The sequence below is a fragment of the Lactuca virosa genome, chromosome 1, assembly GCF_052849685.1.
Source record: "Lactuca virosa cultivar CGN04683 chromosome 1, Lactuca_virosa_CGN04683_v6, whole genome shotgun sequence".
Classification (NCBI taxonomy): Eukaryota; Viridiplantae; Streptophyta; class Magnoliopsida; order Asterales; family Asteraceae; genus Lactuca; species Lactuca virosa.
In genome coordinates, this window is record NC_136426.1 from 38,522,831 (window position 1) to 38,538,903 (window position 16,073).

A 16,073-nucleotide genomic window follows, 5' to 3' on the forward strand; every position below is an offset into this window, starting at 1 on the left:
AACCATAAAATTGTGATATTTTACTTACCATTCACTATTATCTCTTTTACTAATTACTATCAATCAATACCATATAATTTCTTCATACCAAAACACATGTTTAAACTATATTAGCATAACGTATAACACAGTTTATACCTACTGAAATCACAATCATAAATCAAATCCCATTTTACAAAAACAAGTATTACAAGTTGAGATGCAATTAAGAGTAAAACAATAATTTAAAGTATAAGTCAAACCTTATTTCTTAAAATTGAAAATACAAACAAAAGACTAAAAGTAAAATGTTACACATAATAGTATTAAACATCCACATGAAGATGTAGAAAGTGAACATTCAGACCATCAGACACCAAATGAAGGACTTACCATCTTATTGTTGTTGCCATATAAACCACCATTCTAGTGACGATGGGTAGAATTCCAATTATATGGAACACTGATTCGAACTCATGTGATGATAGTGTCAACAACAAGAGAGTTGATATGACTTATGAGTTCTTCTCCAACATGTGTGTAATGGTCCTTATTCTTATACAATACATCCATTGCACGTGCTAGATTGATCACCCGCATAATTACAGGCATTTTAACATCTTTACAGATAAAAGACTCTTTATTCATTTCTTTCCATGCATCTTCAACTCTTTCATTGAACAAATCATACACATGTTGTTCAGTGACATCAAATTGCTTCATGTAACATTCAATACCAGATGCAACATGCTTTCTCTTTTGCTCCTCCTACAATATTGTTTGAAATCTTTAAAATTTACACTAGCTAGTTACTAAACATAGTATCCAAGAATGAATAAAACATGCTTTTTCACCATGTTATCGAGATTTTAATTCAGCTATTTTGTGATTACAAATTAATAAATCACATTGTAGCATATCATAATTTAGAGTTGGATGTACCTTATGGGTGACAATATCATCCATGATCCTACAGAGCACACAACAAGCTTTGACAAGAGGAGGATTAGGGAAAGCCCATTCGAATGTCTCGTCTGTTATTACATCGCCCATAGCAGCAAAACTTGCTACTAGAGTATATTTGTATCCGGTACTAATATATGCAAGTTCCATATGTTCTTCGACAGTTGGTATATACCCTTCGTGAGTCCATTTTGCTTCTTTCATGTAGCTTCTAATGTATTCTTTCAACTGAAATAAGAATAAACTCAATTGCATGCAAGCGAATCAATATTTTATAAAATTCCATATAAATACCGATAATGTTAGAAACCATTTTCAAAATCATATATATATATATATATATATATATATATATATATATATATATATATATATATATATATATATATATTCACGTTTTAAAAAACTAAATATATGAAGTTGTGTGGCCAACTTATCAAACAAAACCAAAACAAAAAGAGTGGTTGTTGATCGTTGTCAGATCTTACTTAATATTGATTTCCATTTTGTGAGATTTGATCCTAAAGTCATATTAGAGTGAATTAAAATCCTACCGATATATATATATATATATATATATATATATATATATATATATATATATATATATATATATATATATATATATATATATATATATATATATATATATATATATATATATAATTATTTTTGGATAAAATAAATAACGAAAATAATATTTAAAAAAATTGAAAATTTTCATTTATTTTGCATTTTAGAAATATTTTTTTTATCTTCAAAATGAATGACTGTGATTGCGTCCCCATGTTTTACAAAATATAATGGTCTCACATGAAACTAATCCTAGGTAAATGTTCATTTGAGACCATGCTAATTTTGTGAGATATAGGGACGCGATTCTAACCACTCATCTTGAAGATCAAAAAAATAAAAAAAAAATTATAAATTGCAAAATAAAAAGAAAATCCAAAAATTCTTTTCTTAAATATTATTTTCGTTATTTACTTTATCAAAAAAAAAATCACTGCTTTTTTCGAAATATAAATGAAATATTCTAATAGAATATTACACTGTAAATAATCAAATCGAATTTTTAGCATGTTAAAATATTTTAATATTCTATTAAAATTGGTAGATATGTTAAAATATTTTAATACTTTACTTGAATTGTTAGATTTTTTAAAAATATTCTAATATTCGATTAGATATTTTTGAATATATATAGTTTAATATTCTAGTAGAATATTCTAACATTCTAAATATTCGATTTGAATATTTATATTATAATGTTCTATTAGAATATTTCACTTATATTTTGAAAAAAAAAACGGTATTTTTATTTATTTATTTATTTATTTTTAGAGAAAATAAATGACGAAAATAATATTTTAAAAAAATTTTGAAAATTTTCATTTACTTTGCATTTTAAAAATATTTTTTTATATCTCCAAAATTAATGATTATGATTGTCTGCAAGTCTCACAAAATATAATGGTCTCATGTGAAGTAACCCTATATATATATATATATATATATATATATATATATATATATATATATATATATATATATATATATATATATATATATATATATATAGGGTGAGGTTCATTAGAGAACCATAATTAACCAAAGAATCAAGGAACCAATCTTTTTTTCAACTTTTAGAATTTATTTTTTATAAAAAAAAACTAAAAATACAGAAATTCATAACTTTTTATCCTTTTTCCAATGATATCAAATTCGATAAAAAAAAATTTCGTCAATTTCACAATGTGAATCTAAATTCACACGGTGAATCCGAAAAATATATTTAACATTCACAATGTTAAGTTATGAATTTATATATTTTTAGTTTTTTTTTTTCGATAAAGAATAAGCTCTAGAACTTAAAAAAAAGATTTGGTTTCTTGGAGAACCAATAATTATGGTTATCTATTGAACTTTTATATATATATATATATATATATATATATATATATATATATATATATATATATATATATATATATATATATATATATATATATAAAAGTTTAAAACATGGAAATCTCAATTTATTCTTTCACAAGTTATTAAAAAGTTTAAAACACTTGATAGGTTTAAAAGTTAATATATGGAATTCTAACTATATCCACTTTAACATTACAAATACTATTTCCTATACTAAAGTAGCATTAAGGAAAAAAACTATAGTAAATCATTCCTAATTAACCTCTCAAATACTTTTGTAACTCGCTAGCTAAATGTCGTAATAAAACTTCCTTCCAGTTAAAAAAAAAAAAAAAAAAAAAAAAAAAAAAAAAAAAAAAAAAAAAAAAGAGAGAGAGAGAGAGAGAGAGATTTTGCATGTTTTAGAAACCATAACTATCTTGGGTTTTTGAACTCGTATTTATAAAAGACGTTGAAGTTTTGCTTTTAACACACTAAAGACCAAAAATCAAAGAGAAGCTCGGATCGGAATACGATGGAACAGTCCTACGAGACACTACGATATTAGGTTTGATCTTACTCCAAAACCAATCTTATAATTGGTCCGTTAGTCGGATGAGATCCATTTTATTTTGTTTGTTGTAGGATTATGACGTTAAGTACAGAAGTATAATTAGGGAACATATAAATAGAGCATAATAAAAATTTATAAGTTTAACACCGGGACTTTAAGAGGAGAAACCACGATCAATTTACTCATTCTCTAAACTAAGAATACAACCAGATTGTGTCATTGAGAACTTACCGCCTCTACAATGTAGTTAATATGATGGGTTTTTCCCATCTTTGCCAAGATTTCCTCCATATCTTCATAAAAATTCAAGAACATTCGGTATATAAGCTTCATGTTTTCTGGAAGCTCGTCCAAACATGTAATTGACCACCTATAAATAAAAAAATTTATGACTAATATATATATATATATATATATATATATATATATATATATATATAAATCGACCACAGACATTTTTTTTATATACCTTTGGAGTTTCTCGGTAAAGATAAGAAGTTCTTCATAAGTACCGTAAGCATCGTAAGTGTCATCCAAAAGTGTTGCCGATGCAAAAACTTTAGCAAAGAACATTCTAGATTGAGAATATTGAGGCTCAAAGAACACTGCTAAAGACCAAAAGTAGCATTCAACCAGTCTATTTCTCGCATAAGGTATATTGTTTGGAACATCGTAGCCTTTCCACCATCTACGTACAATATGTCGATAAACATGTATAAGTCCTTGAGAGAAAATTTCAGATCATTAGGAACGAGGTTAAATGTGTACTAATTAATTCCATGATTAATTTTGAAATTTTGAAATAAAAATTATAGAAGGGTTATATAGATGTGCGTACTTGGATATTTGGTTTAGCTCTTTCTTGTGCAACGATTGGAGTATGTTGAATCCTAACTTGGCAAGTTTTAGCAACGAATTATTATGAGAAGTTTGTCGTTGGTAGAATGGTATGTAGCGCAATGCCTCAAGTCTTGGCAACCTTTTACGTAAAGGTTGCTTTAATGCTTCCTTTATTTCAGTAGAGAGAATAGAGTCATGACTCCAAAGAGGATCGTTTGCCATGTCATCAAGACGATTTCTTGTAAAATCAAGAGCCTCATCTAGAATGGCCTCACCTGGTATACTCAAATACGTAGCTTCATACAACTCAAGTAAACCTTGAGCATCATTTTTTAATGACTCATTAAAAGCTCCGTCTTTGTCCTTGTACGTATTGAAAATATCTATTTCACATTTCATATAATTAAGAAGTCATATTATAAGTTAGTTTCTCATGCAAGTTGCATCATTATGATTCATTAACAAGAATAATTACCACTTGCCACAAAGAAGCCTTGTTGCCGCATGAGTCGAAACCAAAGTGAAGAGCCGGCACCATTCCAGTTGTCACCATAAGCATCGTAGATGTGTTGCAAGGCTTCATTAATCTCTTCTTCAAAATAATATGCGATGCCAAGACGTTGGATTGCATCAACTACTTTTAACAAATTTAAATGTTCCTTGAGATCATTCAAACTTGCCAATATATCTTTCCTAACTTCTTCTTTCAAGTCGTTTACCACCTCTTCTACCCCATCTTCATCTTCTTGCTTCATTTACAAATGTGTTACTAGCTATTAAATTTATTGAAGTTCCATATATATATATATATATATATATATATATATATATATATATATATATATATATATATATATATATATATATATATATATATATATATATATATATATATATATACCACCTCTTCTACCCCATCTTTATCTTCTTGCTTCATTTACAAATGTGTTACTATATATATATATATATATATATATATATATATATATATATATATATATATATATATATATATATATATATATATATATATATATATATATACCACCTCTTCTACCCCATCTTCATCTTCTTGCTTCATTTACAAATGTGTTACTAGCTATATATATATATATATATATATATATATATATATATATATATATATAGTAACACATTTGTAAATGAAGCAAGAAGATGAAGATGGGGTAGAAGAGGTGGTATATATATATATATATATATATATATATATATATATATATATATATATATATATATATGGAACTTCAATAAATTTAATAGCTAGTAACACATTTGTAAATGAAGCAAGAAGATGAAGATGGGGTAGAAGAGGTGGTATATATATATATATATATATATATATATATATATATATATATATATATATATATATATATATATATATATATATATATATATATATATATGCAAGTATTGTGCTTGAAAGTTAGATAATTAACATGCATTCATGTTCAGATGCGGGCTCACACACAGAAATATTGAAGTTAAGTTGTTATTTTCGTGATGGGTTTCAATAGTTTCCATACATACCTGCTCGTAGGCAAGAAACTGATCTCCCCATACGCTGGGAGGAAAATTAGCGATGGGTCGGATAACATCCTTTTCTTGAACAGACATGGTCTATGACAGATCGATTTGGTTCAATATATGTTAAACACTTTGCTTTATTTGAATCAGAGCTAGAAAGGTATATATAGAGGATATGGTGAAGACATTCCTAGTGCATCTTATGTGTTACAGGGGCTGGAAATTATTAAATTAATGTGGAACATAATCCCTTTGTTTATACACATAAATAGTCGCTTGACCAGCGGCGGACAGAAGGTTTTAGTAAGGGTGACACTAAAATAAATTTTCCGAAAAAATCTAAATTAGTAGTGGCACTCGTATTTTAAGCCGGTTCACCTAATAGAAAAAACATTAAAAAAAAATTTACACTATGTGCCAGAATCGGAGCAGTGGCCCGGGACCCCCCGGGCACCACTAAGGTCCGCCATTGTGCTTGCCTACCATACGTTAAGTTGCGACGGGATCAATCCAGTTTGTAAATTAAATTTTGACGATTGTATTTATTGCTAGAAAATAATACAAGGCTAGACCATTCTATATACCAATTGCACAATTTGCATTTACAAAAATATTGTTTTTCAACAAAAAAAAAAGTAAAAGGGCTGCAAATTAACTATATAACAATCAACCATACGTGGATTTACAAAATAGTATACTAGTTTTTAAAGATAACAAATGAAAAAAAAATCAAGATAATAAATGAAAAAAAATAATTGATTGGAGATTTACTATATATCAATCATCATTTTGGTAAAAAAACATAGAAAACTACTAACATTGTAGTCGCCGGTTAATATATATATATATATATATATATATATATATATATATATATATATATATATATATATAGAGAGAGAGAGATTCAAGTATTTTAACTAATTATTGTGCGGATATCGTATGCTATGAGAATGATAAAGAAAATATGTTGTTTGATAATATAAATACGTTCAATCTTACATAACTATTGCCATTAACACACATTCTCATTAATTAAATCGTCTATAATGTTATTATACACTTATTATTATTATTCTTATTTCTGTCAGAATGTTGCCAGAATGTTTTATTGGGTCGTATTCTGTCAGAAAGAAAATGAGTGAAAAACGATGTGTGAGAACAAAAATAAATAATAATTAGCAAGAATGCATAAAAATGACGATATTTTTGTAAGGTTGACGTATTCGCATTGTTAAACAATTTATTCTCTTAGTAATTTTCATAGCATACGATATCCGCACAATAATTAGTTAGAATAAAATAACATAAATATATATTTATATATATATATATATATATATATATATATATATATATATATATATATATATATATATATAAATTTATTCTCGAGCTATGAGCTAGTTTGAATCAATCCAAAAACGTAATCGAATAAAATGCTTTTAATTAAAGAGGTGAGGACAAAACATGCGTTTGGTACACCTAATGCTTTAATAAAACCGTAAAAGTTATGTATGGGAATCTTATCCTTTAATTGCACTATATTCAGATTTATCAGGCCATCTGCAATGCTTGTCACGAGCAACGCAACTACGAAGACCAACACGAAGTACGAACCGGTGGTGGTGTACCAGTGACGAGCACGAACGGAGAGAGAGGAAGAAGAAGAGGGCCGGCTGAGAGCGGCAACTCCGTGGTCCTCCGTCTTTCCCACCACGACCACGAAAGTCTGGGATGGTGTGCACGGACAACGCTCGTGGTCACGTTGACCACGAGCCCCTTCGTTGCCGGTATACCAGACGGCCTCATACACTCCTTGTTTGTTTCAATCAAGACAACCGTTGATATTTACCAAATAATAATAATAATAATAATAATAATATTATTATTATTATTATTATTATTATATTGCAGGATCGTTTTCCCTAGCTAGTTGTTCGTTAAAATAATCAAAGCTATTTATTAAAATAATCATAGTGGATTCATATTACATGATAATAATATTTTCTGGAAATTTAAAAACCTTTAATTGCACTATATTCAAATTTTAGTATACACTCGTTATTTGTTTCAATCAAGACAAGTGTTGATATTTACCCAAAAAATAATAATAATAATAATAATAATACTATTATGCAGATCATTTTCCCTTACTAGTTGTTCGTTAAAATAATCAAAGCTATTTATTAAAATAATCATAGTGAATTCATATAACAAGATAATTATATTTTCTTGAAATTTAAAAAATGAGCACTGATTCGCTGGAAACAGTTTGCGAGTTCGGACCGAAGTATCACATGATAAACATAGTTCAATACAATATGTAAATATTAAACATCTTTTAAAATAGAATTTAAGAAAAAAAATACAAACCAACTGATGAATATTCGGGTTGTTGTTCGAGAAACCAAGACAACATGTTCTAGAAAGCAAAGCATCGTTCTAGAAAATCAAGGCAACAGAGCTAGCTTTTAGTTCGTCGTTCGCGAATTCAAGGCAACGTGTTCTAAAAATCATGGCAACGGGCTAGAGTTCGGATCGCCATTCGACAAACCAAGGCAACATGTTCTGGAAATAAAGGCAATGGGGCAAGTTTTCACGACGTTCTTCGTGAAATCAACGCATCACGCTAGCTTTCAGGTCGTCGTTTGAGAAACACGGACAACATTTTCTAGAAATCAAAGCATCGATCGAGAAATCAAGGCAACGAGGCTAGTTTTCGGTTCATCGTTCGAAAAATCAAGCCAACTTGTTCGAGATATCAAGGCAACGGGGCTAGTTCTCAGGTCAACACATAAAACATGCAAGAGTCATGCAGACAAGTAGCATCCTAAACATAACGATTCATAGGTCGGTATTGGTGCCTTCGACCCGCTAAACATAGTGAGGAAACTCACCTCAAGCTGCTGAATGTCTTAGATAAAATCTCGATCTGCTGATCCGGAAAATTCCGTTGCGCTAGCACCATCAAATGACATCCAATTAATAATTGGATCTCGACCCATAATCAAAAATCTAAATTACTTGCCCAATGACCAGGGTAAAAGACCATTTTACCTTTTTATTACTTGGCCCAAAACCAAGGCCCAACCTATTTGCTCAAAAAGCCCAATTTCCTAAATGGCATCCCAAGGCCCAATATGGCCCAACTTCCTAATTGGGCCCAAAAACCATCATGGACCTAATTCCAAGAAAGCCCATAATCTATCTATGGCCCAAAGTCAGAACTCCAATGACCCAACAAGGCCTAAACCCTAAAATGTCGAAAATAGACACTCTAGGGAGTACGCCCTACGTACCAGGAACGTACGCCCCGCGTGCTCGCCCCTGAAGCACCACGTACAAGCAAACGATGCATGATACACACATTACGCTGAGTGTACTCCTACGTACACCCATCGTACTTATCAGAGGCCAAAAATCCATATTAAGCTCGTATTGGGTTAAGTCAAGTTGTCCAAACACAGATCTGATCCCTAGATAAGGTATTAAACCATAAAGTTGCCAACTTTACTCCCTTGCATTCCTTAAGGGGACCAAAAACCAATTCTTATCCTTCTAAACCCATAATATGAACACCAACTTATTGATGACTCACCCAAACCTATCAAGATGATATTTTTATGCACCCACAACCTCAAAAGTGCTAAGATCCAACATTTTAAGCTCTTGGAGTAGCTCATACTCATTAGGATGACTCTAAGGACTAAAATAAACCCAAAGCATACTCTAGACTAGATCTAACACATAGAGTCATCAAATTAGAAACTTTATACCTCTTGGAAGTAGATGAAGATGAATAGAGCTTGGATCCACAAGCTCCAAGCAAGCAATGCTTCCAAAAGGAACTCCTTCTCCAAGGCACACCAAACTCACACCAAAAACCTCAAAATGATCAAATGGAAGCTAGGGTTTCGAATTTAGGGTTTAATGGGATGGAGGCTGAAGTTAACAGGGGTTGGAGTTGAGTTAAGATCATTAAGTAGGGTCCAAGACCCTGAATTAAGGTTTGCATGAGGCTGAAGTACGCCCTACGTACTCCCAGTATGCCTAGTGTACTCCATGAGGTGCCTGCGATCCACCTGCCTAGTACGCCCAACGTACTCCCCAAGTTCGCCCAGCGTACTAGCCTTAGCCTTAAAGTCACCAAACATCCGAAATACATAACTTCTTCGTTCTAAATCTAATTTCGACGATCTTTATATCCACAAAAAGGTAATGAGAAGCTCTACACTTCTATCAACTTTTGTAAGTTAAGTTATGATTACCGTAGTTTAAGTATAACTTATGTTTAAGTTCATTATCGTTATTATGAACCTATAAACAAGATTTATCAGTGATTCCAAGTCGTTATACTGATTGATCTACTTACGGGGATGATGTCTAGGCTGGATTTAATGATGTGTTTAAAGTGGGATTTCCAAACAGTATACTTCGTATACCAAAAGGACCCTACCTCCAATATCATCTTACCTAGTTGTTCCTTACTTGATAGATCATGAAAGTAGACTATGAGTTAATGATGAATCTAGACTAATAATTAGTCGTACTAAATATTAGACTAAAAATTAGTAATAATGATACTAGGTTACATCGATGGAAAAGACAATTGCTAGAAGCGAAACGTTGTCCAAATTACGAATCATCACTTTAACAAGTGAGTGCATAGTTACTTTCATCTTACACATAGATATGAAGTATTTAATATTAATACATGTTATATGTGCTTATTATTTGTGTTCCTGATATCTATTCTAGATGAATGATTTATACATGTTTTACCTGATTTAAACTGTATATATGTATTTTTATACCTATAAATATATTGGGTAAAGATGGGTAGATGAATGATGAGAGATGAAAGATGATATAGATGATGAGAAGCCTTGACTTTAACGATGATACAGTCATCTAGAAGAGTATAGATGAAGACCACAGACTATTCTTGACAGTCCAGTGGAACGCTAGCAGACTCGCAACCTGTAGGTGTTTGTGAACGACGTGTTCACCAGATGTGCTCTAAAAACTCTGGCAACTATGGACTTAGTGCCTTACAAATGAACATTGGCAGTTTTGGACTTAGTGTCTTATAAATGAACATTGGCAGTTGTGCCTAATAGATAACATCGGCAACTATGGACTTAGTGCTTGTTAGATAAACCCTGACAACAATGGACTTCATGCCTATTCCTTGGGACAATTGTAACGCCCGTATTTCTAGGCTAGGCATTAATATTGACTTAATAGTCTAGGTTAACCTTTGTAACTCATTTTGAAATAATAAAGAGGAATTATGTGAATATTATGTGAATTATGTGCTTATCTGCTTAATTATTATGATTAATGAATTAAGAATAAAAATAAGCGTCGAAAATAAATATTAGATAAAGCCGATATCTATTAAGAAAGTTTTAGTGTCCGAAACAAGGATTCCGGAGATATAAAGAATACCGAAATCCGAGTTATAACGAAGAAGTTATGACCTGTCAAAGTTTCGCGACAAAACCGGCACGGCGCCGAATGACGTAAAAAGTGAGTTTTTGATAAACTACTTTTTAGCCTTGGTGATCTAATGAAAGTCGTAGTGCTCGTTAAACCGAGAGTATGCATAAAAAGAACACCCAAATCTGACTTCGTATGAGGAAGTTATGATTTTTCTAAGTTTCAGCTTAGCAGTAGACAACTAAAAACTCGAATTTTAGATCGAGTGATTTTTAGCCGACACAACCTAAACGAGAATCGAAGGTCTCGTCAATAGTAGTACAACGGTAAAAAGACAGACGAAAACAGACGTCGAATGAAGAAGTTATGAATTTTTAAGAGACTTTTCCTGTTCCGGCCTGTTAAAAATATAATAATAAAAATGAAGTCAAAATTAGCCGACAGAGTCTAAATGGAAGTTGTAGAGCATAATTTCACCTACGCGTGGATATAAAGAACGTCAAAAACGGAATTTGTATGCAAAAGATATGAATTTTCGAAGTTCGGGGCACAAACTTCGAGACCTTCACGAGGTGAACATTGAAATTCACGAGGTGAATTCGTTGCATGACACATTTCGAGCCTAGAAGATACACGACAAGCCTAGGATATGATCATGATCGAATTCATGAGGTGAACCTCAAATTTCGACCCTATAAATAAGAACCAAGGGGCAGCCGGTTTTGGTTGCTACTTTACTCATCTTTCACCCATTTTCTCTCTTCTACTCTGCGAGAAATACCCCCGAAGTCCCAGTATCATCCCCGACACCCGAAACAAGTCCTGACGCTCCGACGTTCCTGAGAAAATTATATTTACAAGCCGAAACTCTGTCCGTGTAAGGCCGGTTTTTCATTAAAAAGCTCCCGGTTTCATCGAAAACGATCGTTTTAGGAAACGATGTGCTGCCCGATTATCGTTAAATCAGGTGAGTGTATAGTCACTTTCATCTTACACATAAATATGAAGTATTTTATATAAAATACATGCTATGTGATTATATATTGTTTATTTATTTGAGATGGATGATGAATGAATGATTTATACAGATTTTTAAATAAATTAAACTGTATATGTATTTTTATCTACAAATATGTTGGGTAAAAGTGTTGGATTAGTGTCTAAGTCCATAACTATTTTGGTATGTACTTGACCCGATTATGAGCATGGTCCTTTTGGGTTGCCTTCACCATAGCAATATGTAGGATGAATTAAGGAGAGAAAGGTTTAATTATGATTTATTAATATATTATAAGGATAATATATTAAAGGAGAAATCATAATGTTTAATTGATATTAGTCAAGAATTAATTGAGAATTAATTTTGTGGCTAAAAGAGATTAAGTAAACTTAGGGGACTGGATTTGTAATTATAAGATAATTGCAATTGGGCTATGGATTACCTAAATAATATAGGTTGGACGAATTCTATGGGAAGTCCATAAGGAATTCGTCCAAGAGATATGTTAAAGGAGTCCATGGGCTGCTTAGGGCTTAAGCAGCCAGATTAGGGTTTCCTAGTTGTAAACCCTAATAGCCTACATGTATATAAAGGCCCCCTATGCCCCAAAAACGTGGCTAACACTTGGATTAGGGTTTCCAGCCGTTTTGGTGCCTCCCCATCTCTTCTCTTCTTCATCTTGTTGCTTAGTGGTGTTTGTGACTCCATTAGAGGTGCGACACTTGAGGCCCTAAGCTTTCTGAAGCCAATCAAAGCAAGGATTGATTGTTATTGCTATATAACAATCAAAGGTAATTACTAAACCCTTATTTCAGTTCTTATTTGATAGATCTAGGGTTTATAGCTTTGGATATTCAATTGCATGTTCATTAGACAAACTAGATCCAAAAGCTATTAGGGTTTGCATGTACACCATAGGAATGATGTATTGCTCGAAACCCATCAGTGGTATCAGAGCCTAGGGTTGTTTGTTAGTGAATTTGATGCCTTCTTGATCGAAAATTGGCTGAAAAACGATTTTTTTTTTATTTTTAGGGCTGGACTCGCCGAGTCCATGACTGAACTCGCCGAGTCCACTGGGTACTCGACGAGTCCAGTGCTGACTCGACGAGTCAGCGAGTCTGGCAGCGTTTTTTGGCAATTTTCTTGCTGTTTTGGCTTGGGATACTTACCATAAACGTTTTTAATTCATAAGATCCGATTTTTATTGATATTGGGTGATTATCCTTGCCAAAATAGAAGATAATTGTCAAAATTTAGATAATCTTTTGTTTTATTAGATAAAGATTGATTATTTGTAATTTAGATTTGAATTATCTTGTGAAAAAGTTTCTATTTTCCCCTTTAGGTTTTATAGTTTAAATTTGAACTTAAAAGTTTTGTTTTTGAAATTTAAATAGTTAAACCCTAATGTTTTGAAAGGTTTCAAAACTTGTCCTCAAGTTTTGGAATTTAAATTTTTGAATAAAGTTTAATTTTGAAATATTTAAATTCTAAACTCTAATGTTTTGAAATGTTTCAAAAACTTGCCCTCAAGTTTTGGAATTTAAAAGTTAATTAAATGTTTAATTTTGAAATGTTAAATTCTAAAACCCTCGTATTTTTTGAAAAAGTTCAAATTACACCCTTATGGTTTTATTAATTAATTAAAGTGTATAATTAAAAGAGATTTAATAATTCCATAAAGTTTTGGTTTACATTTGATTAAATTAAAAGTATAATTTATTAAATTGAACCACCTAGTATTTTAAAAGTGTAAAATACACCCTATACTATATATATGTAACATTAAAAGTCTAATATTATATATATGAGTAAAGAGTCAGTCTTACCGTTAATAGGCCTCATTCACGAAGCTGGTCTATAAGGGGTGTTTAAGGAAATTGCCTATAAAATGGCGATTGAATGGGTATCCACTCTTACCCACCTCGCTCTTGACTAGTGGAGGGTCGTTAGCCGAACGGGTAGGATAGGACGAAACCTTCCATTATAAGTATAATGAAGTACAAAGTAACTACATGCTTTTACAAATTCCCAAATCATAGTTACTTTAGGAAAAATGTGGAATTGTATGCTAATCCATGGAATTACACTTTGTACCCTTGTCGAAACGTTAGTGGAGCGTGTGTGGTTAACTGGCACACTAATTTGGGATTGACATTGGTGGCGAAGGGTGGCTCGGTGTTTATCATAGATCAATGGAGTGTGTGTGGCTAACCGGCACATTAATTAGGTGATAGTAGCAATTGGGTGCACCACGTGATTCGTATGGTTATTCACACCTTGTTTGTGATCCTCGGCATCCCAGTCGCAAACTTGAAGGGCATAATCGAGATTAAACATGCCATTGAAAAGTTCAATGAATCTCAAAAGATCTAGGAGTTTCAATTCATTTAAAACTTAAACTTTTTTTTTTGTTTTTCATGGTGGAATTGGTAAATCGTCATTTACCTACCTTCAAATATTCTGCAACTAGATTACGGTATCCCTCTTCTAGGTTGTAGAGTATTGTGTTGGATCCTAGCCTTGATGTTTCATTTGGGTGTTACATCAAGGATTTTTATCAACTAACTTGATTTTTCTCCCGTTTTGTAGATGTCTAAATCTTACAATGGTCTTCCCAAGTCCCTTGGAACAAGATTTCCAAATAAAGATGACGTTCCACGATACAATCAAGGAAATGAGAGTCATGCTTCACTTCCTCCACCTCCTCCAATTATTCTCCCTGACCCACAAGTTCAAAGGCTTGAAAAGTTCAAGCTCACTCAATCCCTATTGGCAAGTAAGCACGAAGATGGGAAACCTATGTGTGCACACGTCTTAGAGATGAAGTCACGCATTGATAGGTTAAGGATGTTAGGTGTCGATATCTCAGAGATGTTGGCTGTTGACTGGGTTCTTCAGTCACTTCCTGATTCGTATGGTGAGTTCGTAAGAGAGTACTATGCGATGGTTCACGACGTGACCCTCATTGATTTGACCTATTTGCTTATTGATGCTGAATCAGTGATGATTTGGCGCACTGGTCAAGCAAACTTGATTGGTCAATCAAACTCCCATGCTTCATTGGACACTAGCTACATTGGAAGTCCAGAAAAGGCTGAGATTGTCCCTTGCTATGTACCAAAGGAGTCCATTTGCTTTTACTGCCAAGAGAAGGGGCATTGGAGACGAATCTGCCCAGTTTACCTGAGAGATCTAAGAGATGGGAGAGTCAAGACGTATGGCTCTACTTCAGGTAAAATCCATTAACTAACTCTATAAGTTCCTATTTTTGGTTCTTTATACATGATGTGATAAGATTACATTTTGATGTTTTGCAGTATCGAAGAAAAGAAAGGAAACTTAAGGAAGAAGCGTGTTGAATCTGATCACGAAGAAATGGATTTCGATCGCATGGATTCAAAGATCGGATTTTTGAGCTGTTACTTTAGAGTTAGGGTAGGCATTCCAGACTCGTACTGAGGGCCCAGGGGTAATCCAGCTTGTAAAGCTGTGAACCCATTGCATGCTGTTTCAGTTGTTATGTTATGGTATTGCTGATATTGTTATGTGGACTGTATGTGTATTGGTATTTTGGGGGTAACTCACTAAGCTTTCGGGCTTACAGTTTCAGTTTATTGTTTCAGGTGCATCAGGGGATCGTGGCAGGGCAAAGGCGTGATCGTACAGCTCCTCACTTTTTATGACTATGTTTCTGCGATACTCTGATATTATACATTTTGAAAACAAGTTTGTAATAACTAATGGTTTTTGGGTTGTTTAAAAAGTTTTAAATTGGCTTGAATTTTTGGGTGTTACACCTGTAGT

General features: G+C 32.2%; 1 protein-coding gene across 1 annotated transcript; it reads right to left on the minus strand.

Annotated features, from left to right (window-relative positions):
- Positions 1 to 223: 223 nt before the first annotated feature.
- On the minus strand, positions 224 to 5,971 carry LOC145106655 (alpha-isocomene synthase-like). The gene is made up of 7 exons (XM_079043619.1): positions 5,822 to 5,971; positions 4,746 to 5,019; positions 4,269 to 4,653; positions 3,900 to 4,118; positions 3,662 to 3,800; positions 922 to 1,170; positions 224 to 747 (listed from the first exon to the last, which is right to left on the minus strand). Exons 1-7 carry the CDS (start codon positions 5,906 to 5,908, stop codon positions 454 to 456), a joined length of 1,647 nt encoding a protein of 548 aa, XP_078899745.1. The 5' UTR covers positions 5,909 to 5,971; the 3' UTR covers positions 224 to 453.
- Positions 5,972 to 16,073: the final 10,102 nt, after the last annotated feature.